Source organism: Culex quinquefasciatus, chromosome 3 (assembly GCF_015732765.1).
Source record: "Culex quinquefasciatus strain JHB chromosome 3, VPISU_Cqui_1.0_pri_paternal, whole genome shotgun sequence".
NCBI lineage: Eukaryota > Metazoa > Arthropoda > Insecta > Diptera > Culicidae > Culex > Culex quinquefasciatus.
In genome coordinates this window covers 122,751,308-122,775,972 of record NC_051863.1, presented here as the reverse complement: position 1 = coordinate 122,775,972, position 24,665 = coordinate 122,751,308, and the positions used below count along the sequence as shown (strand labels likewise).

At 38.2% G+C, this 24,665-nt stretch overlaps 1 protein-coding gene and 1 non-coding gene across 6 annotated transcripts in view; both read right to left on the bottom strand.

Annotated features, from left to right (window-relative positions):
• Positions 1-2,992: 2,992 nt before the first annotated feature.
• Positions 2,993-24,665, bottom strand: part of LOC6043373 (amphiphysin) — a 120,002-nt gene continuing 98,329 nt past the window's right edge. For 2 of the 5 annotated variants that reach the window (XM_038259277.1, XM_038259278.1), the window contains exons 2-10: positions 23,284-23,419; positions 23,019-23,209; positions 22,852-22,956; positions 22,541-22,793; positions 17,164-17,262; positions 11,252-11,772; positions 10,843-11,173; positions 4,807-4,949; positions 2,993-4,743 (exon numbers count right to left, since the gene is read on the bottom strand). In XM_038259277.1, the coding sequence (XP_038115205.1) occupies positions 4,663-4,743; positions 4,807-4,949; positions 10,843-11,173; positions 11,252-11,772; positions 17,164-17,262; positions 22,541-22,793; positions 22,852-22,956; positions 23,019-23,209; positions 23,284-23,419 (1,860 nt within the window). In that variant the 3' untranslated portion in view covers positions 2,993-4,662. The remainder of the gene's footprint in view (positions 4,744-4,806; positions 4,950-10,842; positions 11,174-11,251; positions 11,773-17,163; positions 17,263-22,540; positions 22,794-22,851; positions 22,957-23,018; positions 23,210-23,283; positions 23,420-24,665) is intronic. The other 3 variants (XM_038259280.1, XM_038259281.1, XM_038259282.1) reach the window with 3 other exon arrangements.
• Trnam-cau lies at positions 16,441-16,513 on the bottom strand. The gene has a single exon. It is a non-coding gene; the product is annotated as a tRNA-Met (tRNA).

Here is a 24,665-nt window from a genome sequence, read left to right as displayed (position 1 = left end):
AACATCAACATCAACAATCAATGATTGATTCAAAATTTGTTGCAACTTCTTTTGATATTTTGGTTAGTTTCAATTATTTTAAATGCAACATATTGATTTTCTTGTACTTAGTGATAAACAAAATGCGTATGTTGAGTTATTATCGTTGATTATTCGTTACAAAAGTTAAACTGTCAGTGACTCTTTTTTGATTTGCAAAAACAGTGATTACTATTTTTAACTTTTTATGTACCTCGTACCAAGACATATGCTATTGGGGTAAAATATGACTGTGTGTGTACTTTTTTCAGAAATAACTGGATGAAATTTGGTCAAATTTGAATTGAAAGGACACATAAATATAGGCAAAAGGAAGCATTCAAGAATCAAATAGATATGTCTGACTACATAACCAATATTTTTTTTTTTATTATTTTTTTAAATTATGATACTACATACTTGGGTAAGAGGTTATCATTTAGTGATTATAGTGTAATAACACAATTAGAGCTTTTCAATCTCAATAAAAAGCTTCAAAAACACAATGGCTTCTGATAAATCAAATAAAAATATGAGATGTTTGTAAATTAAATCCCTACCGCCCAAATTTTTTTTTCGAAAATTTTTATTTTTCCCGTGTCATTTTGATCAAATTTTGTTCTACGAAAAACTTTACTTCTCTTGTTTTATGTTTTTCTTGTTTTATTTTTAGTATTTTAATTTGCATTTATCTTGTTTAGTTTATGTTTTTCTTGTTTTATTTTTAGTATTTCAATTTGCATTTATCTTGTTTAGTTTATGTTTTTCTTGTTTTATTTTTAGTATTTTAATTTGCATTTATCTTGTTTAGTTTATGTTTGTTTTTGGTAGTGTTTGGCCTATTTTACCTCGTAATTTAATTACATTTTGCCTATATAATTTTTTCATGTTTTTACAGTTACTTTTTCAACTTTTTGCTTGTTTTTCACATTTTCTGCTATAGAATGACACCATTATCATTTGAATTGGAGAAAAATGCGTAGAGGCATAGTCTGGGACACTACAAAAATTACTGCATACTTCTTTTTACTTAAAATATAGGAAATGTTAGTAACAAACACAGCCAAAGTTGACCCCTAAAAATGACATTATTAAAAACATTGTCAAAGTCTCATAAAACAAGTAAAAATTCCAACCCATGAATTTTCTAAAATTTTAAGAGGTCTTCTTTCCAATGCTTTTTAAAGATCAAACATTGGTTGAAAAATGGATTTTTGGCGATTTTTCAGATCGAAGCCCGTCTAAAGGCGGGGTTAGGTTGTAAAGGGTTAAGCTGTTCTATAGGAAATACTAAACAACAAAAAAAAACATATTTTTTGTTGAATTTAAGATAACTCCGGCTCCGACTCCGACGCCGACTCCGGGTTATCAGAAATCCTCGGCTCCGACTCCGACTCCAGCTCTTAAAATTTAGCCGACTCCGGCTCCGACTCCGACTCCAGCTGTTAGAGTTTTGACGACTCCGACTCCAGGTCCCCAAAAAGACCCGACTCCACCGACTCCGGCTCCGACTCCGACTCCGACTCCACAGCCCTGGATTTTACAATAAAAAGTGATTACTAAATAAAAAAAAAATTAAAAAAATTTTAAATTGATTACTTATTACTTTGAAAAAAGTTGCTTGCCAGGTTTTTTCTTCCAGATTTTTTTCCGTTCATACCTGGTAACAACATGGACATTTTAAAAGGGGGAGAGGGAAGGGCTGAAGGAAGGGGGTTGGCGATTGTCCACGCTCCATACAAAAAAGTTTTTTTGTATGAACAATTGTCCACGATAAGGGTCCCCATTGAAATCTACCAAAAAGTGTCCATGTTGTTTATGAATGGTCCCATAGGAAATCTATGGCGCATTGGTGATCAGAGATATTCGAGATTTCAGACCAATCCCCCTGTCACGCACCTTTCCTATGGCTTTAACAAGGGCTGTCACAAATCCCAGACACCCCCTCTCCCCTGTCCTCCTATTCGTGGACGTAATTTTTAAATGAACCCCTACCACTTTGCCCTAGACATAAAATCGATCAGAAAATTCCTCATAAAAATACAGATTTTCGAATATTTACGTACCATTTTTTGTAAGGACAGCTACCAAATTTGTATGGAGCCTCGTATGGGTGAACCAGTGAAAAAAAATGGCTTCATTGGTATTAGGGGAAGGCCCCTAAACAGTTTGATCGGAATCATAATTTAAAATGTATGGAATTTTCCGATTTCGTATGGGAATTGCACACTTAGATTTTTTTAAACCGAATCTGGTAAACTTTACCGAATTCGGTAAAATTTTAATAAAGTTTACCGAATTTTCAACCGCTGAACAGTTCGGTAATCAAAATTTACCAAATTCGGTAAAATTTTACCGAATTTCGGTAAGGCTGGTACAAATTTTATTTAAAGTTTTTGTCCCCCCCCCCCTCAATGTTGGCCCGAAAAATCAGCAGGCTAAAAAATTTTTTTTCAAAAAACTTCAATATTTTTATGAAAATTTAAGTGCAATTAGTTAAAATCAATTAAAAATGAATTCCCCTGCGTTTAGAATCATTTTTAGCATGTTTGGTTTGATTTAAAAATCTTTTGAATTTTTGAAAATTTTCGATGTCCACTATCGCTAAAGTTTTTTTTTCGCTAAAATTTTTGTTCTGGTCAAATTTTACATTTTTTGAAAACTTTTATTGCAAAACAATTGAACTAGTGTAAAATATATTTTAAAACACTTTTTCCATGCAAATGTTGAAACTATGGCATGTTATTTTAATATTTATATTTTTTTTATTTTTTTGACCCCTCCCCCCCTCGACTCCGGCCAGAGCCTAGGGACAAAAACTTTTAAAAATATTTGCATCGGCCTAATGAAGTTCATTATTATTCATTACTCAACCGATATTCGGTAAAATTTAATTCATTTTGGTAAAGAAATCTTAGTGTGCTCTGAGGTTACTTTCTTTTCTAGTTTTACCAATAAAAACAACACAGCAAAATTGTACACAAGTATCATCCATCATTTTTATTATCGTTACGCTTAGAATATTATTGTATTAATAATTATATTTTGAAATATATTAACTCTTCATCATCACCACCATCATCGTTTTGTATCAGATAAAAACAAGTTTTGCTTTTTTATTCCTTCAATGTTCGAGAAAATATTTTTGACCAATTTTTCATTTTCGTTTTTTTTTGTTACAGTGCTGCGATGCTTTTCTATTTTTTTGTTGCTTTAAATTTTCCATTTTTTTCTAAACTTTTTTCTACTTTCTCTTGTTGTGACTTTGTGTTGCATTCGAACTTATTTTTTTGTTTGCTGTTTATTTTGTTTCTTGTTTTTCATCTCATCATCATTAACCAACTAAGTTATTAATTAAATTATTAGTTAAATAAGGTAAAACTTTCAAATACAATAAAAACAGTGTGTGTGTGTGTTTTGCGATCGGAAAATAATAATAATAATAACAATGAAAGTAACGATTCGCGGACGAAAGGGCATTTTTTGAAACTATATTCTAGTTTGATTCAGAACGGGGGAGTTAGTCTACATGTAACAACGCGAATCGCACCATTTTGGGCACGATTCTAATCAGGGAGGGCAAGGGGCAAAGTTCTAGTTGCGTGGAAATTGCATACTTTTTCTTGCGGGTTGTGATTTTTCAAACTACGTACGTGTGTGTGTGTGTTTGTAAAAAATGCATAAATCTTTTCGCTACTTTTTTAAATTTAACATCATTTCATGTCTACCTTTATCTTGTGATATCGCACCTCTTCCGGAATCCTTCTGGACGCGCAATGCCACTCGCAAAAAGACAGTCGTTTCGGAAAGTAAAAGATTCGATAAAGAAAGGCCAAAGGGTTCGTTTTTTTTTGTGTTGCATCTTTTTACAGAAAATAACGATTTTATGCAGTTGGCAATTTAGGGATGTTTGCTTTAAAAACTTTTGGCAGTTCAATTAGATGAACGAAACAATAGTTTGATTTTTATTTGATCGGTTTCAGCATAAACTTTTGAACAGGCAGTAAAAAGGTTCGAATTTTATGTTCAATTATTTACACGGTTTTGTTTTCGAATGTGTTGGTTTCAAAATAATAAAAAAATGATTCGTTTTATAATTTAGACAGTTATTTTTTGTATTCGATAGATTTGAACAACGTGGGAAGACGTGTTTTCTTCAACAAAGAAAAAATAATTTATTTCACAATTAAACGGGAAGACATGAAAAACAGAAAGCTTAATTTGCAAAAACAAACTGACTGAGCAAACTTTTAACGGACAGTTAAAAAATAAACAGAAATTTAATGAAAAGACACAAAAGCTAAATGTTCTCACAGTTCCCACTTCACAATTCTCCTCGTTTGCTCCTGGTCCTTTGACTTGCCTTAATTGTCTAAGAAAAAATAACGTTACGAACAATTCTAAAGGCACGTCTTATTCGCATCTATCGTGTGTCGTCGTTCCAAAATTGCTTTCTCCACATCCGTTAAATAGTTTAAATGTTCGAGTTTTAGTTTTCTTCTATCCTACGGTGTGTGTTAGCGGATATTGTTCCGGCTTCCGGTTTTAGTGGAATTTTTGTTAAACTTTACACGATTTTTCTTCTTCTTCTTCAAGCTGTTAGAATTTAGTGTCGCTCGGATGTTGTTCCTCTTCTGCTGACTCTTACATCGGCCGCGTAAAGTTGGCCGGGAACATGCCCTTCTCGTTGGTGCCATCCTTGATGCCCATCAGCCAGCCTTCCTCCTGCAAAAAAAAAATCAAACATTAAACTCCGTCTTCTGTCAACGAATCTCGCGTAAAATTTACCTGATCCTCGGGGTCCTCGTACTCGATCACGTTGACGATGTCCCCGACGTCGAAGCTCAGCTCGTCGACGTCCTCCCGGACGTACTTGTAGGTGGCCTTCACCCGGTACAGGACGCCGGGCGGCAGATCAGTGGTCGTGGCGCCTGGAAGAAGATTGATTGGAAAATTTTTATGAGATTGATGAAAAATACAAATAGTTTTGTGTGAAATCTAAAGATAAAGTATGCAAATAATGAATGCTAAATTTTATCGATATCACCATAAGCCAACAAATAATTGAAAGTTGAAACGCGAGAAATAAAAATAAACTTATTTTGAACATGTGAGAAAAGGTGCAACCTTCTAAAAACATTTTTCAAGTTGAGAAATAAAAATTAACTTATTTTAAACAAAAATTTCCAAATTTGGAGGCAAAATATATCACAGAACGCTTTTAAATCATTATAGTTATGTAACTGTTACTGTGCACGTGCATGTTACAAATCACGTAGAGAAAAGTAAAATTGAACTTTTGAGATACCGACATATAAAAATTAAAAAAATGTTTCGAACTGTTGATCAAAATAGCAGTCATTTCAAGGTGAAAAAGCTGCAATCTGAAAAATTAATATCTTTAAAAATATTTCTGATAGTATTTTGAGTTTGTATGTCAAAACGTTAAAATTAAGTTTCTTTACTCATTGCTTTCGAAAGGGTTTTCGGATCTTCAATCTTTCTGGCTCATCGGTAAGGTCTTTTGCTAACCTATCCAACGATAGTGCGCATGATAGACCGGGACAACATTGTCATCAAAATATCTTAGATCCGGCCTCTAAAAAGTGTGTTAACACTAAGTGCTTATCACTTTTGGTAGGGTTATCAGACCTTCAATCTTTTGGACGCATTGAATTGGTATTTTCATTACTAATCCAACGATGTATCGCAAGACAAATCAGGCTAACATTTTTATCAAAATATCTGATATATCCGACCAAGTGATAAGAGATAAGTGTTAAATTAACACTTTAGTGATCATAAATTTTGATAGGGTTGTCAGGTCTTCAATCTTTTAGACGCGTTGAAAAGGTCTATTGATTACCCATCCAACGATGGGTTGAATGACAGATCCGTACAACATATTTATCAATATATCAGAGATCTGGACTCTAACAAGTGTTTAAATAACAAAGTGCTTATAACTTTTGATAGGGTTTTCAGATCTTCGGTGATTTGAACTCGTTCTTCGTTCTGAAAATGTATAACATGACGAGTTTTCTTACAAAAACCACACTTTTTACAATCTTCCGGACATAAGTCACAATTGTTTTGTTAGCTATACTTTCGAAGTACCGTAAAACGGGGTGACTTTGATAGCCGGGATGACTTTGATAGGTTTGAGATTTTTCCGCATAATGAAGAGAACAAATTACGCACGGAATGGCATTGAATCATACTGACCGTGGTAGAGAAGTGTTCAAAGCACCTCAAGAAGAACTCTTCATAAAATTTTGAAAAGTTTAAACAGTTAGTGAAAAATAATTAAGAAAATGTTGATAAATAGCATTATTTAAATCTTCTCAAAGTGTCATGTTTTTCTCAACGAACATGATTTTGATTCGGAAAACGAAATGCATTTTCGGATTCTTTGGACAATTTTCCACTAGGAGAAGGTAAAATAAGTTTGTAAATAATAAATATTATGTGTTTTTGAAACATTAATCAAAAAAATCCATGGTTTCATAGACATTTCCAGTTGAACAAATTTCATGAAAAATTTGAAAACTTTAGATTTCTGCTTCTAATTCACTTTTAATGCAATATTTATCGATAATTTTTTATAAAAAATCTAGTTTTAACGAATGTCAGGCAAAATTTTGACTTTAAAACGATTTTACCTAAAATTTATATGGATTTTGTTAAAAAGCTTATAAAATTAGTTAACTAAATATAAACTTTGTTTTTTTTTCCTTGAAAACTATATTAGCAACCTTAGTAATGGTACATTTGACGTAAAAATAAAGTTTGAACACCTTAAATCTAATAAATAATAATCTTAAGACAAACCTCACCAGTTGAAAATATTCCAAAAATAAATTGAAATCCTATCAAAGTCACCCCGGTTTACGGTACTTTACTAAACTTCAGAATTTTGAATAGGGGCGTCACGCTGGTGATTAAGGCAAGTTTTGTGTTCCTCGTTAAATCAGATTTCAGCGGACTGTATTTTCTCGGTTTCAAATTTGGCGGAAGAGACACAAAACACACGGCTTCTAGTCAACTTGACGTTTAATAACAAGACTCTGTACAGAATAGGTGACGATAAAACGGAATCAAGGTTATTTACACATAAGGTGGTCACAACAAAATCTCGCCGAACATTTTGCTTACTCATCGAAAATTTGTTAACAAATAAAAGTGGCTTTCGTAAAACAAGATCATGGCCGCCTTACCCCACCCTTCCCTAATTAGATGAAACTCAGAAAAAATCATCATTCACAACAGTTGAACTACAAGAGGCTGCATCTCAGCAACCAGCAACAAAGTTTTAAAAAGATATAATTTTAGTAACTAGACTATCCATAAACCAAGTGGACTTTTTTTTTGAAAATCTCGGACACCCCCCCCCCCTCCCTGTCGTGGCCCATTTTTATACAAAAAAAAAAAATCTTTCTTCTATGCGTGTCGACAATCCCCGAACTCCCTCTTAAATTAAATCTTAAATTTGATTTCACACCACGATCTCATTTTTAAAATTGTTTTTTTTTTTTGAAAATTTTGGTTTTAAAGCTTTCTTGACAGAAATAATTTGTTTGGCAGCGCGTTCTATGGGGTCAACGTTGATTCATCGAATCACAGTTGATCTTGATTTTTTGAAATTTTGTATGAAAATTTGAAAAGTTGTTCTCCGACACGCTTTTTATGGCTGTATGCTGACCTTTACAAAGGGATTAAGGACTCAATTACCACGGTAAAAAAACTGATTCAAATGTCTTTGATACAATTAGGCAAACCAGACGTACATTGCCAGATCATATTTTGATGTCTTCGAAAAAGTTTCTTAGATTGAAAGGTCTAACAACAATCCAGAAGATGAAAAATATCCCCGAAAAGTCACATTTTTTAAACACTCTAATGGTGAACCAACCTAGTTAAAATTCAGTGAGAAAATTGACTCGATTTTCGCTCGAATTCGAGCCATCTTGATCGACCGGCACACACGAAGTAGGCACGAAAGAATGCCGAGCTCAACTCTCAAAACAGCCGGGCGTCACAACTGCACATGCTTTCTCTTTCTTGCTTGTGCGTTTAAGTGTGGTGACGGCAATCATTTGAATGCAGTCAAGAGGAAGGTGGTCGGAATTTCGGTAGAATTCAATTGAACGAGCTCTGCGGGAATGAGTGCTGAGGGTCAAATGGCTGTGTGAGTGACTTTGCGTTGCGCTTATTCGTTCGAATGTGTGTGAGCGCTAGCAGGGCATCAAAGTCAGATGGACGTATTGAAGTTAAAAGACAAGCTCCGTCAACTGGCACCAAAAATGTCGAATGAACACAAGCCTTGGTTCACAATCGCCTTTGAAATCCCTATTGAAGGTTTGATAATGCACTTCAAAAGAAATGGTAAAAATTTTGTTGGCTTAATTCCAGATTGTAAATGGTTGGTTCCCTCCGTGTACGCACGAGAGCAAGCAGCAGTCAAGTGCTCAGTGCTCCAACGTTTTTTCGATTTTTTTCGCCGTAGTTTACCGTGATTAGCCGCGAGTTTGCTCCTGCAGCATGCCAAAGGCCGGCCGTGGCCGTGGCAGTTCGAGTGCGGCCTCGAAAAACCCGCGAAGTTCGTCTACCGGCCGTGTGCAAAAAGGTAAACAAACCAACGCCGTGTCGGCCGCCATCGCGCAGGGGAGCGTGAGCGCAGATGGAATCGATAAAAAGTTACTACATCCCGGGTATGTTCCGAGATCACCAGTGCGAACCCGTTCGGGTACCTCCGGTGCCACGACCAGGGGCACATCAACATCCGCCAACATCCCCATCAGGAACGAATTCCAGATGCTGAGCGACGACGAAGAAAACAACAACAACAACACCGACGGTAGCAGCACTACCGACGACGACGACGACGATGATGGTCGTGCACGGAAAAAAGTGCCGACGTCAAAAAAGAACAATCCTCCAACGGAACGAAGACCACCTCCGATTTTTGTTTTGGACACGTTGGCGGACGATGTTGACGAGTTGCTGCAAGGCCTCGGATATTGTCTGAAAATCGGTAAGTCGGCAGTGCAAGTGATCACACTGAACAGAAAAGATTTCGACCTGGTGCTTGAAGAACTGAAGCGCAGCAACTTCAACTTCTACACATACGACCCAGAGAAGCCCCCTGTTAAGGTCGTCTTGCAGGGTTACCAAGACCGTCCGATCGTCGACCTGAAGCGACACCTCTCGAACGCCGGAATAAAGCCACGGGAGATAAAAGTGCTCTCGCGAAAGACAACAGTCACAGGTACACACACCCTGTACCTGTTGTACTTCGACCGCGGCACCGTCAAGATCCAAGATCTGCGGCGGAATAAGACGTTGGACGGTTTTTGGGTAAACTGGCGGTTTTACACCAAGAACCCGACGGACGTAGCGCAATGCCACCGTTGCCAGAAATTCGGCCACGGCTCGCGGAACTGCAACCTCCGGCCCCGCTGCGTGAAGTGCGGTGAGTCACACCTCTCGGAGGCGTGCGCACTGCCACGAAAGGCGGACTTGGGGGAAAACGCAGAACAAACCAAGCCGCGCGTAAAGTGCGCGAACTGTGACGGCAACCATACCGGCAATTATCGCGGATGCGTTGCGCGCAAGTCTTACCTCGAGGAGCAGGAAAAGAGGAAGAAGAAAGCAGCAGCGTCCCACTCTCCTCAGCGAAGTACGAGCGCAGCCGTTCCTGCAGTTGGGCAGCGTACGGTTCCAGCGGACAACCCAGCGATCCCTCCTGGATGGGGGCGGTCGTTTGCCAGCGTGGTCGCTGCCGGTAGCGGCGATGCGGCCCAGCAAGGAGTCACCGGGAAGATCTCTTCACCCTGCCGGAGTTCTTTGCTCTCGCGGGGGAGATGATGACGCGGTTTCGGAGCTGCCGTAACAAGGCAGAGCAATTTCTGGCCCTCGGGGAGCTGATGATCAAGCACATCTATAATTGATTATTTTTTGTCTGTGATCTAGTTTTAAGCTTTCTCTTTATCTATCCTTTTCCCATTGCACTTTCTGTAAGTTTTTTGAAAACTTTTTCTTACTCCTGTCTACTCCATAGTTAAAAGTAATAATTTTTCGAATGAATTATGATGTAAAACACAGCTGAAAGGAACACCAAAACTCTGTTATGTACCTAAATGAACTCATTGTAACTTGATTATTCACAAATAAAACCGAATTGAAATTGAAATTAAATGGTTGGTTTTGCAATAAAATCCGTCATGTAAAATATTTTAAGAAAAGAACAAAACAGAATGATGCAATCCTCGGTTTGGTAAAAAAAAACATGACCTTTTTTTAGATGAATTACTCGTATACGAGCCAGCTCATAGGTGTATTGGTAAGAACTGCAGATCGCTGTCAAGTTAACACATTGAAAAAATGATAAGTGTGCTTGATGAATGTTTTGACAAAAACCGCAATCATTTTATGTAACCAGACCAGAATGACAATTTCTGCAGCATTTTTATATTGTGCGTGTAGAGGTAAAATTATTTTAAAACATTTTTCTTATTTTAAAATTCGAATAGAGCTATTTCCCATTCGCTAATAACTGAAAAATGGACAGAGCTGAAAAAAGGGGTACTGACCGCGGCGAATACTTAAAGGAGTGCCACCAGCAAAAGAAGAGATTGTGCAAATGTGTGCGCAGCAGGAAGAAGTAGTTGTTGAAAGTAAAATAAAATGTGTGTGTGTTTGTGCTGTAGGATTAATTGTTAGGGGCTACTGGTTGAGCATAAAACAAAAGAAATCAAATCAATCAAAAACAATAGCTTACACACACACTGTTGAGCTTAGTGTCACACACACGCGCACACTTACCCTTAGGAATATCATAGAGCTCTTCCAGTTTACTGTTATTGTTATTGCCGTTGTTGCTACTACCAGTGTGGGTAGCACAATAGCTGTTACTGTTGTTGTTATTATTAGCGATGTTATGGTAAATGTTAGTCAACTGACTACTGCTGGCACTGTTAGCGACATTGCCGTAGAGCAGGATTTGTTCCGCCGCCGAGGATGTCGTCGACGATGAGTTTGAGGTTAGGGACGTCGGACCGGTTCCGGTTTGTTGGTGGTGGGCGTGGTGTTGGTATTGATGATGAAGGTGTTGGGGGTGATGGTTTGATATGTTTTGATGGTGATGCAGATGAAACTGTTGATTGTTATGGTAACGATGGTGGAAGATGTTAGTATCGGGCGGGAAGTTGAGGTTAGGGCTTTGCTTATTTACATTAGTATTACTTGATTGTGAAACGACGGTGGTGGCGCCGCCAGTACTAGTAGGCGGCGTGTTTGATGACGGCGGCTGATGGGGGGTCTTAGTAGACATCGGCGGCGTTGATGGCGGACTAGCTTTTTCAGCGGCGGCGGCGGCGTTGGCTGCTTTTTCAGTGTTATTTTGCGTATGGCTGCTTGGATCGGCTGAGTCTTCAGCAGAATGATCATGATGGCCGTTCGTACCATTCGTGGTTACTTTGTTGTCGCTGCTAGTGAGCGGCTGCTGCGGAGGCGGCGTGGGAGTTTTAGGCGGCTGTGTTTGGGTGGCGGCCACAACATCAATGCCGTTATTGTTATTAGTATTGGGCGTGGTTGAGACGGTGGCGGCGGCGGCTAGGGCCGATGACGACCGTGACGCGGCGGCCGATCGTGCGACGTCCGTGTTCTGGTAGGACGGTTCCGTGTCCTCTTCGTCGTCCTCGAGCCGCAGGTGATCTGCTGGGGTGGGTGAAATTGATGGCGATGTGGATGGGGCTGTAAGTACACACGTGGAAAAGAAGAAGAGAAAAAAAACACAAAAAATAGTGTCACACACATGCTTCTGATGGCTTGCCGGTGTAGTATTGTTGTTCTTTTATTTGTTTTAAGGATTAAGCTTTTTGGTAGATGTTTTTGAAGGGGATATGTTCCATGACAAATGATCAATTAAGGCGTTTTTTTGACTGACTTTTTTTGAAACACTTTCTACTTTGAAAACAAATCTATGCAGATAGAGCCTTTTGAAAATGTAATCTAGAATTACTCGTGTACACGAGGATTAGACGTATTGGTGAGAACTGCAGATCGGTGACAATTTCAAAACGATTAGTTCAAGTTAAAAAATCAAAGTAGTTATGCCACTAAGTACCCGGAATGGCGTTAAGGTGAAGCCGTTGATCATTTTCGAAGAAAATTGATCATCACTATGAAATATTCTGTATTAAATTCAATTTAAAGAATTTCTGCACCAAAAGGAATCACCATGTGCCGGGTGTTGAGTTCTTCAAGGCACTGAAAGAATTTTCGATCTAAATCAAATGCGTTTAAAAATTTATATAATTTTGTGGCCCAATCATTGACGTCCTAGTTGGCAATCATTGATTAATGATGATTTCCATAACTTTACAAGGAACCATTCCTAATCGTTACCAAAGGAATCAGCATGTGTAGGGCACTATTCTAAAGAAATTGTTGAAAGAATTTTGTCAAAATATTGAAAGCAACGCAAAATTTATATCTTTGAACAAGATGGAAATCTTCACGTTAAACTTGTACATGTTAGTTTAGTTCCTCGATAAGTAACTAGAAATTCTATTATGTGTTACAAAAACGCAAAATTTCCTAAATTTCATGCGTTCTAGGTATTCAAGGTTCACATCCTTGCTGAGGGATCACTTTTCGAATCTCTGAATTTCGTAATCATTGTCATAAATTTAATTGTTTCGAAGTAAAACTATTTTCCCAATGTTGAAATTCTAATAGGAAATTGCTGAATAAATTTCGAAACGAACGGTGCAAAAATCGTGCCATTTCAATAAGTCTAAAAGAAGTAGGGGAAATTCTCGTATGTTTCGCAGGTTAAGCACTCGCTCCTAACTCCATCCAATTAGATGATTTTCACTATTTAAACAACTAATTTTGCAAAACTTTTGATAGAAACTTGCTTGCTCACTTCTTATTGAGCAATTTATCACTCGATTTCAGTTGAAAACGCTTTTAATTAGCTTTAATTGAATGTCAAAGTTCTGACCTGCCAACATTAGAGGCACGCTGGAATTAGATGCTGTTCCCCTAATCAGAAATCTTTTAAATTCTTACATGCACCGATTCGAGGGCCTTCAGCCTGTTGTTGCCTTTTGTAATGGCACCCCAGTACCTTCGAGAAAGACGTAATTCAACGTCAAAAAGTTATAATTTTATGTTGCAAAGCGAGGATTACTATTTCTGCAGCACTTTCTATTTGGATTTAAATTTTAAAAACTTATTTTTTGTCAAATTTCCTGTGCCTTTGAATTAGGAGATTTTCAAATTATAAAGGCTGGCCAAACTTATGAAAGCCCTCTCATGGACACACCGAATTTTGAGGTACAATTTGAGCTAATTTTTAAATAAGAGTAGGAAAACTTAATTCCTAACTTTTATCTTGTCAGTCTGTGGGCAAAAAATATGCTATGTTCTAGAAAGATGAAGACTACAACATTCTTATTTGAGGAGGTCATTTCGAAATTATCAATAAAATCCCTTTTTTGTCGCATAATTTAAAAGATCAAGCACTACTTATGAAATTTGAAATACAGTCCAGACTCGATTATCCGAAGGTCTTGGAAATAAATCACCTCGGATAACACCGATCATCAAAATATTATAACGCCCTTTTGAAATGTTAGAGTTCGCAATTCACAATTTTCAGTGTAAGAACGGGCCTTGACCGAACTTATGCACTAGGTTCCCGACAAACACGCACTGCCCTTAGACCTACATTTCATCCTTGCTTTGAGTCAGTACGAGCAACACGCTAGAACACGCTTTGAGTGTTCGTACTGTACTGTACTCGAACTGTAAGTATAAGCGCCTAACCATTGATAGTGTGCCTACCAACATTCATATAAGAACAATTCTCTACGAAATCGGTCTTTTTTAGAATTTTAATTTTTGTATTTTTTAATTCGCCTGAAATTTTGTTGGTGCCTTCGGTATGCCCAAAGAAGCCATTTTGCATCATTACTTTGTCCATTTAATTTTCCATACAAATTTGGCAGCTCTTCATACAAAAATGATGTATGAAAATTCAAAAGGAAAAGGAAAAAAAAAACAAACATTCGTGAAATTTTCCGATCATTTTAAATAGGCGTTATATTCAATATTTGGCCCTTTTAAAATGTTAGTCTTGATTTAAAAAATTTCAAAATATTTCTTCCGAAAAGATCGGAACATTTCACGAATGTTTCATATATTAACATTGAAAATCGGACCATTAATTCCTGAGATATCGTCATTAGAAAAAGGTGGGTTGTTTTGGTGAGATTTAGAAAACTTCGATTTTCGTGTTTCTTTTTCTTAAAGCGGCTCTATCTCAGCAACCCGAGGTCCAATCTTCAATGTCTCTTAGACAATTTTATAGCAAATTTTCTGAACTTTTCAAAAAAAATATTTTTAGAAATCGTCACTCATGGTCACTTCTTTTTAAAAATTGAAAAACTGCAAATATTTCGCTAAAATCAAACTTTCGGTGGCTATATCTTGAAAACGGAGCCCTATATCAAAAAAATCTGTAAAGTACTTTTCGATTGCAAATTCAATTTTGCATTAAAAAGTAATGTCAAACTTGTTTTTGCATAAAACTTCGATTTTTCCAAAATGGTCGAAATCGGCCGATTTCGTAGAGAGTTGCTCATATCCATACCTACAACTTTGCCGAAGACACCAAATCGATCAAAAAATTCCTTCAAAAGATACAGATTTTTGAATTTTCATACATAATTTTTGTATGAACAGCTGCCAAATTTGTATGGAAAATTATATGGACAAAGTAATGATGCAAAATGGCTTCTTTGGGCATACCGAAGGCACCAAAAAAGTTTCAGTTAAGTGACTTAAAGTTGTAATAGGTACACTTTATCAAAAAATCTGTTAAGTGTTTTTCGATTGCAAATTTAATTTTACATTAAAAACTGAAGTAAAAAAAAGTATTAACATTTCTGTTTTTCCACAATAACACAAACTCGATGGCATTTTTTTTTTCATACTTTTCCATGGCTCAAAAGATGTGGTGTTTTGTCTCCTAAAACATATAAAAATCAAAAATTGGAAATATATATAGGGTTTTTAGGAAATTGACCTTTTGTGACAATTTTGTTTAAAAAATCTGCAACTTTTTGTCGGTTGCTTATTTATCCTGAATAGTCCTCAACAAAATATACAACTTTGCCGAAGACATCAAAACGATCAGGAATTTCATTCTAAAGGTACAAATTTTCAACTATTTACGTATCATTTTTGTATCGACAGCTGCCAAAATTGTATGGAGCCTTGTATGAGTGAACCAATGACTAAAAATGATCGAAACTTGCAGTTTTTTCTAACTTCATCATCCCGGTACGAGAATCGAACTCACGACCTCTGGATTGGAAACCCAGCACGCCGTTAGTCGAAACTCATCCCCTACCGGTCAGTATTCCCAGTGAGCAGATTTGCTCTTTGAAGGGTTATGACTTTGCCGAGCCAGACAGGAATCGAACCCATCACCTTCCGCTTACAAGGCGAAACCCGTAACCTCACGGCCACATTGTGTCGCTTATTGAAAGATTAAAAAAATTGCGTTGATTTAAACAAAAAATCAATTAAATTTGAGTAATTGTTGATACTTTTAGAATTATTAGTAATTGTTAAAACTTTTAAAAGTTTTTGAATTAGTCAGGCTGGCAAATAATTAAATATTGTCCTACTTGTTTGGCATTTACAAAGACTTTTGTCATTAAGTACAAGTAGGCAAAACTGCTGCAAAGTGGTAATGTATTATTAGTTTTAATTAAATGAACAAATCTTAAACGTTCGAGTAAATAATTAAAACAACAGGTATAAGATATCAAGGGAAAATACTTCTTAAAATTTAATAAATTATGCAATATTTAATTGAAGGAATTTCATCTCTCAACTCTCTTCAATTGATTTTTACAGTGGAGTATTGCGAAAACCCAAGCATGTTTTTTTTATCAACAAAGATATCTGCAAATTTTCAGTCAAATCTAAAACTACACCAATTTGTCATTTGTCATGGAACTGCACTGGACGATAATGATGCGTCTTTCGGTCGTTCTGGTTCTTCCATTATTGTTTCACTAAATAAGACGGTGAGCTATATTTACAAAGCGTACCAGACAGAAGCATTTGCCAAAATCAACAGTTCTATTTCCGAGCGGTGAGTATTTACAGGGAACAAAAAAAAAGAGACAAAGTAAAAACACAAGAGTGATGAAAAACTAAGTTAACAAAAAGTGTTTCAAACGGAGACAGAAAAAAGAAAGAGGAGGTGATGGTGCACCGGAACGTAAGCAGCTTAAAACATGTACAGAGAGGGAGAGAAAAGCATTTGGACGATTTTTGATTTGATTTGATAGCAGATGATGAAGAATGAAACGGATTGTAAAAAAATAAAAAATCTTATGCCCCGAGTGAGGATCGAACTCACGACCTTAAGATTATGAGACTTACGCGCTGCCTACTGCGCCATCGAGGCAGTTGGCGAAGGAATGGTAAAAGCAAAATGTTTGCTGATAAAATGTGCTTCAGCTTATATGCAGGGATGAATTTTTGATAATGAGTGCATTCTGCATTGAAGCAATCAATTTTGAATAAAAAGAATAATGTGATGTCGCTAATTGGAACGAACAAATTTGATGAAAATTTGAAACAAAATTGTCGATACTTTTACAATGCAACAACATATGAAAGAAGCGAATTTTGTAAAAATGAAATACCAAACACAAATCAACAAATTTGATACAGCAGACAAATTTTGGCAGCGTGCATACATTCTAAACAAAAGCTTCATGTTTATGCTGTTTGTGTGTGTAGAATTTTGTTTTTATTTCCTTCCAAACGATTGGCCAAAAATAAACACTCGAAAGTACAGAAGAAAAGAATTGGGTCATGTAGCAGGACGGCATTCTATTGATGGAATCGAAGCTGATGATGAATTTTGCTTATTTGTTTCTCATTTTTGATTGCTCTTTTTTCAGAGGGGGGTGATGTTTCAAAAATTGCGACACTGATTTGGCGCACTTTCTTGTTTCATCTGGATCGGCTTGTGGCATTTCTTCTTAATTTTGTCTTGTTTTTACCATTGTGTGTGTGTGCGATTTTATTATCATTGTTTGTAATACTTACGTCCGTTGGTGTTGTTGGCAGAGCCGTTGGTGATGTTATTTACAATCGACAAGTTCGCTTTCACTGGGGACTGCGGCTGGCTTGATGGAGTGGAGTTAGCTGCAAATTGGAATTGGTGGGAGAATTGGGGGTGGGGGAAAACGTACAGAAAAAGTTGGAATTAGTTAATGTTTACTGCTGGGGGTCGGTAATTAACACATATATCAAGTTTGGGGGAATTTATTTTATTGGGTAACTTTTTTAATCAATGTGTGTGGAAATATATTGTAAGGATACAGATATTTATTTTATCCTAACTGATCGAAGATACATATAGTGATATACAACAATTTCTGTCAGTGTGGCCTGGTGCTGAAAAAATTAAAAAGACAAAAAAAAGAAACAAGCAGGCTCCACATCGAAAGTGTTCCTATTTGGCACAAATTAGTCATGGGAGTTGGTTGGCCAAAATAATTAGACATGTATTTTTTCGTAATTGAAATACGAAAGTTGTGGTACCCGCTCAAATTTACAAGTTATCGCAATTTTAGTAAATAACGTTGTTTTTACCCGTCATATCGAGGAATTTGGAAATGTTACGAAAAACATCCTAAAAAATAATGTAATTTTCAGTTCAGCTCTTTGATCCAGAGTTCTTCAAAAACAGCAAACAAAGTTTTTATTTGATCTATAAGTGTACTAAGCTATGTCTTCAAAAAAAAAACAGCTCTAGTAAAACACTGCAAGTTAAAATTGGTTTATTCGTTCCGGAGATGTTTTTTGAAAAATGAGGTTTTTGCGAAAATCGTCAAAACAGCAATTATTTGGACCACCCTATTTCGTATTAGATCACCCTAATCGCCAAACGAAAATACGGGTCTTATTATTTTGGCCAAAGAACTGCGATGCCACATGTGAGTGAAATCGGAGCACTTTTGATGTGGATCTTGCTTTTTTGACGTGGAATGGTTGTATTGATGAGGACTATTTAGAAAAAAAGGTACCCGGAAATTGCCCGGAAACAAAGAAGATTAAAAAATACAATTTCTTAAATCACTAATTTTAGAAATTTCAATATGTTTAATGGAACCAAAAACCCGCAACTTTTGATCCATCGTGAAGTACAGACAAAAAAAAAAGGAAAAATGAGGAAAAATGGAAAAATGAGAATCTTATACCTACATTTTTTGATCGAAATTTTCAATGCATAATTGAACTGGCAATCGAAAAGTATTTAACTTTTTTGTTTACAAAATGCATAATTCACACCCTCCGTGTACGCACGAGAGCAAGCAGCAGTCAAGTACTCAGTGCTCCATTGTTTTTTCGATTTTTTTCGCCGTAGTTTACCGTGATTACCCGCGAGTTTGCTCCTGCAGCATGCCAAAGGCCGGCCGTGGCCGTGGCAGTTCGAGTGCGGCCTCGAAAAACCCGCGAAGTTCGTCTACCGGCCGTGTGCAAAAAGGTAAACAAACTAACGCCCTGTCGGCCGCCATCGCGCAGGGGAGCGTGAGCGCAGAAGGCATCGACAAAAAGTTACTACACCCCGGATATGTTCCGAGATCACCAGTGCGAACCCGTTCCGGTACTTCCGGTGCCACGACCAGTGGTACTTCAACATCCGCCAACATCCCCATCAGGAACGAGTTCCAGATGCTGAGCGATGACGAAGAAAACAACAACAACAACACCGACGGTAGCAGCACTACCGACGACGACGATGACGATGGACGTGCACGGAAAAAAGTGTAAACGTCAAAAAAGAACAATTCTCCTATGGAACGAAGACCACCTCCAATTTTTGTTTTGGACACGTTGGCGGACGATGTTGACGAGTTGCTGGAAGGCCTCGGATATTGTCTGAAAATCGGTAAGTCGGCAGTGCAAGTGATCACACTGAACAGAAAAGATTTCGACCTGGTGCTTGACGAACTGAAGCGTAGCAACTTCAACTTCTACACATACGACCCAGAGAAGCCCCCTGTTAAGTTCGTCTAGCAGGGTTACCAAGACCGTCCGATCGCCGACCTGAAGCGATACCTCTAGAACGCTGGAATAAAGCCACGAGAGATAAAAGTGCTCTCCCGCAAGACAACGGTCACGGGTGTGCACACACTGTACCTGTTGTACTTCGACCGCGGCACCGTCAAGATCCAAGATCTGCGGCGGACTAAGACGTTGGACGGTTTTTGGGTAAACTGGCGGTTTTACACCAAGAACCCGACGGACGTAGCGCAATGCCACCGTTGCCAGATATTCGGCCACGGCTCGCGGAACTGCAACCTCCGGCCCCGCTGCGTGAAGTGCGGTAAGTCACACCTCTCGGAGGCGTGCGCACTGCCACGAAAGGCGGACTTGGGGGACAAGGCAGAACAAACCAAGCCGCGCGTAAAGTGCGCGAACTGTGACGGCAACCATACCGGTAACTACGGCGGATGCGTCGCGCGCAAGGCCTACCTCGAGGAGCAGGAAAAGAGGAAGAAGAAAGCAGCAGCGTCCCACCCTCCTCAGTGAAGTACGAGCGCAGCCGTTCCTGCAGTTGGGCAGCGTACGGTTCCAGCGGACAACCCAGCGATCCCTCCTGGATGGGGGCGTTCGTTTGCCAGCGTGGTCGCTGCCGGTAGCGGCGATGCGGCCCAGCAAGGAGTCACCGGGGAAGATCTCTTTACCCTGCCGGAGTTCTTTGCTCTCGCGGGGGAGATGATGACGCGGTTTCGGAGCTGCCGTAACAAGGCGGAGCAATTTCTGGCCCTCGGGGAGCTGATGATCAAGCACATCTATAATTGATATTATTTTTGTCTGTGATCTAGTTTTAAGCTTTCTCTTTTTCTATCTTTTTCCCATTGCACTTTCTGTAAGTTTTTTGAAATCTTTTTCTTACTCTTGTCTACTCCATAGTTATAAGTGATTATTTTTCGATTGAATTACGATGTAAAACACAGCTGAAAGGAACACCAAAACTTTTTTTATATACCTAAATGAACTCATTGTAACTTGGATTATTCACAAATAAAACCGAATTGAATTGAATTGAAAAAATGCATAATTTTCAAGTTATAGCCATTTTTCAAATTATGCTTTACATTTTTTTTAATTTTCAATAAACTTCCATGTTGGTCCATCTCTGATTTTTTGTGCAAATCCGTCGTGAAAGTACTTCTTTTTCCTGTCATTCTTGAACGACGAAACAGCCTACTTTTCTGTACTAAAAATCACAGAATCGTATAGTAACCCATTTCAAAACGAATGAGGAAAAGTTCTACTTTTCAGCACTGAAATGAATGCTGAAAAGTTGAACTTGTTAGGAAAAGTTATACTTTTTGCAATTCAGTCGTGAAACTACTCCCTTTTCCTGTCATTCTTGAACGACGAAATAGCCTACTTTTCTGTACCAAAAATAACAGAATCGAATAGCAACACTTTTCAAAATAAATGCTGAAAAGTTCTACTTTTCAGCACTCAAATGGGTGCTGAAAAGTTGAACTTTTCAGCACTTGTTTCGAAAAGTAACACTTTTCAACATTTTTTGATTTAAACGATTTATTGACAAAATACATGAAAATTTGACATAAAATTTCATTCAGTTTGTGTTTTTTGCATTGTTGGAATTCGAGCGAGAAGAAGGAAAGCATTTCTCGCTCGCGAACGAGGGAGAGAACTTGTAGTACATTTCTCTTCTCGCTCGCGCTCGCATTTTCGTTCGCGTTCTCGCTCTCGCCGCGAGCGCTCGCGAGCGCCTCGTGCTAGCCGTTTGCCCCAAGCTAGCAATTTGTTTATCAGGCTTATGAATACGAACCAGGCGATGGTATAGAGGTGTAACTTCAATCGCTGTGTTGTTTTTGTTCGTTTCTAAAACGTTCAACTTCTCGCGAACGGGCAATTCTGGCTCGCGAGAAAGCCCGTTCGCGAGCGGAGGAGAGCACGGGCAATTGGTGAGTTTCTCTCGGCAGCTCGAGACTCGCGGCGAGAACTCGAGAGAGAGAAAATTTTCTCGCGAGAGCTCGATAATACCAACACTGGTTTTTTGGAATTGCAAAAAATGTTGTATGGAACTCGTTGCAAACCTTGATTTTTTCAGCACTCTTCGTATTTATCCAACTCGGTGAACCTCGTTGGATAAATGTACGACTCGTGCTGAAAAAATCCTCTTTTTACAACTTGTTGCATAAACTACTATTTCAATATTTTTTTGATTTAAACGATTCATTGACCCAATGCATGGTCGTTGCAAAACTTGATTTTTCATTACTCGTCGTATTTATCCAGCTCGGTGAACCCCGTTGGATAAATGTACGATTCGTGCTGAAAAAAATTTCTTTTTGCACCTTGTTACATAAACTACTATTTCGAAAAGCTGAGAAAATCCTGTTTTTTCAAACAATTAGTTGTTGAGATACAGTTTTGCAAAGAATATAAATTAATAAAATAAATAGGTTTTTATAAGTCATCCATTCAATTAGGCTTTATTTTCTGAAGAAGATAGCTTGACAACTATTTGTCGGATTTAGCAAAGTCTCTTAAAATTCAAACACACGGGTAGTAGGGGAAACATACCCATTTTAATCACTCTAAGCTGTTCGACCAATTCTCATCACTTTTGCCACTTTATGAAAGCTTTTATTCTAGATCAAAGTGCTGATAGGCCGAAAATAGAAATAGGCTGGGAAAGGGCATAGTTCCCTTAATTTTACCCCTTTTTTTTCTTAAAAATTAAAAAGTTATACTTTTGGTAGGATTGACCAGATTGGGTGCTTCCGATTGCAAAAGTTTCTTGAAATGCACACATCAAAATAGACAGAATGCAAATTTGGTGGAACCGAGATCACATTAAATGTAAGAAGGTTTCATACATCCAATGGCAGTTTCATTGAAATCGCAAAAAAATTGTCAGAGGAATTTGCCGCTAAAGTTTGGGTGTGTACAAGTTTATCCTCAAAACTGGAGAAAATCTCAATTTAGCATAACCGAAGAACATAGTCTTTTATGAGGGAAATATTTAGTTTTGAAATTTGCATGCGACAAACTTTTTCAAGCATTCTTTTTTGTGCACATCATTTCTCCGTTTGCATCGCACGAATAAAGTTCATTTTAAAATTTGACCTGCACAACATTGCACAACCGACCGAAATCATAACGATGACTTTGACCTACTTTGGAGCTCTCCTTTTCGATTATTTGGCCATCATTTTCCTGTGCAAAGCAACACATAAAATCTAGGTTGAAACTGTGCCAAAAAGTTCGCAAATCCGCCAACAAGTCTGCGACCTCGAAAGTTCTCCAAAGAAGGCGTCTTTTACGTCGTTATCTTGACTATTTAAAGTGATGCCTTGGTAAGGGTATCTCCACGGACGGGGCGCAACGAACAACAAAACTTTTGCAGCGGATATTCCGAACTTACCGGTGATCTTTTTGAGCGTGTACGAGCCCCGCTGGGACTCGGTGGCGAGCTTGTCGACGATCGCCTCCAGCTCGGCGTACACCTTGGACGTTTCGCTGTGGAACTGCTGCTCGGAGGCGAACAGCGTCTGCAGGTTCGTCACCAGGAACAGTATTCTCGAGTCGTGCAGGGCCGGCAGCTCGTCGTGCAGTTCCGCGTTCAGCACCTCGTACGTCCGCTTCGCCTCCTCCAGCGTTTCGCGTCCCTTTGTGACCTGCAATTGTAGGTCGGAGTTGTGCAACTGTACAGAGGCGACAAGAGCCGGGCCTTACCTTAACATCATCCTTGCGCTTGGCGGCGTTTGCTTGCAGACTCTGGAAGGAGTGTCTCTGGCTGTCGTAGTCCACCAGCTTGCGGCCCCGTTTGTCGATCTTTTTCTGCAAGACCAAAGTTAAAATTAGTTAGAATCGCTCTACAAAGTCCCGCAATGCGAACTCACCCTCATCTCTGGGAACTGCGAGGTGTAGGTGTTGAGCGGTATCAGCACCTGGTCGCCGAGTTTGTGCGAAAAGTCCTGGAACAGCACCTCGACGGTGTTGGTCTGGGCGTACAGCGCCTCGGAGCCGGTCCACTGGCCTTCGTACACCTCGTTTATGGCATCCATCAGGCTTTTGGAGGCGGTCTGGACGGCTACAGCGAGAAAAGTAAGAATCAGACCTTTGTCTCACTTTGACAAGCTCTCCCCCCCCCCCAAGAAAACCAACCTCGCACGCATCGGATGTAGTTGTTGAACTCTTTCTGCAGCCGGGTGGCACTGTTCTGCTGGCGGGTGAAGTTGGTCAGGTGCTCGTCGAAGATCTCGTCGCCGGTTCGGTCCACCTTGCCGAGGTTTTGTAAGAGCTGGAAGAAAGCAAAAAAAAAAGGATTTTATCAGCAAGTGTGATCCAACTTGGAGCGGGTCAAATGACTCATAAATATCGTCGTGGAACAGAGATAGACATTTTTTACTCGCTCAGGTGAATGTGAGCTGGCCGGCCGGCCGGCGTGAATGAAAGCCAAGCGACCGTGGATCATAAAAATAACGCAAATAAATCACGATGCTGCAGTTTAACGTGAGATATGGGAACATTATGGCAGCTGGTGGCATCAAATGCGTCAATGAACTGACATCAAATATTGCAATAACAGCATGTTATTTTTTTATTATTTTTTTATTTATTTTTTTATTATTACAAAAATTATGTTGTTTTAAAACTTATAAAGTAGTTGTTTGGCGTTGTTTAACTGGGCTGCTTTTTAACTGGACGCTCAATAACTGGGCCGTAGCCCAGTTAAAAAGCAGACAAACGTAAAAAAACCATAACAAACCGAAATCACCGAGGGGTTAATGGATACAAAAATCATGTTCAAAAAATAAATAAAACTTTTTTCTAAATTTTATGTTATTTCAAGTCACAATTGGAAAAATATGAAAGGTAATCATTTTTTAAATTAGAGTAACTTTTATTTTTATATTTCATCAAATAGTAGTTTATGCAACAAGTTGCAAAAAGAAGATTTTTTCAGCACGAGTCATACATTTATCCAACGAGGTTCACCGAGTTGGATAAATATGACAAGTACTGAAAAACTCAATTTTTGCAGAGAGTTCCAAGCAATTTTTTTTGCAATTCCGAAAAACACGATTTGAGTGGAATTATAAGTCAAATGCTCATGTATAGGCTTAGTGATTTTTCACGCTCGAAAATAGCAAATTTCACGGGGACCTCAATTTCAAAACACCGAATTTCACGCAAATTTCACGGAACGTGAAAAATGTTTAAATAACTCTGAAAATCTTATGTTTAAATCACAGAAACAACTTTTTATGCTTTATTATATATTATTCTTCAATAAACTGACGTGAACGTGACAAAAAAATCTCCTAATTATCAAAAAAAAAAAACCGTCTGGTTTACGGATGGGCTCAATTCATATTTTGAAACAAAATGTAAGGCATGCGTATTCTCATTTATTGAATTGCTTTTTTAATATTCAACTAAAAAAGGTTAAACAGTTTTCGCTGATTTGCTTCTGTTTTATCAGTTTAAATTTTATTGAATTTCATATCAAAGCAAGATTCAACAATCTTGTCCATCCAAAATAT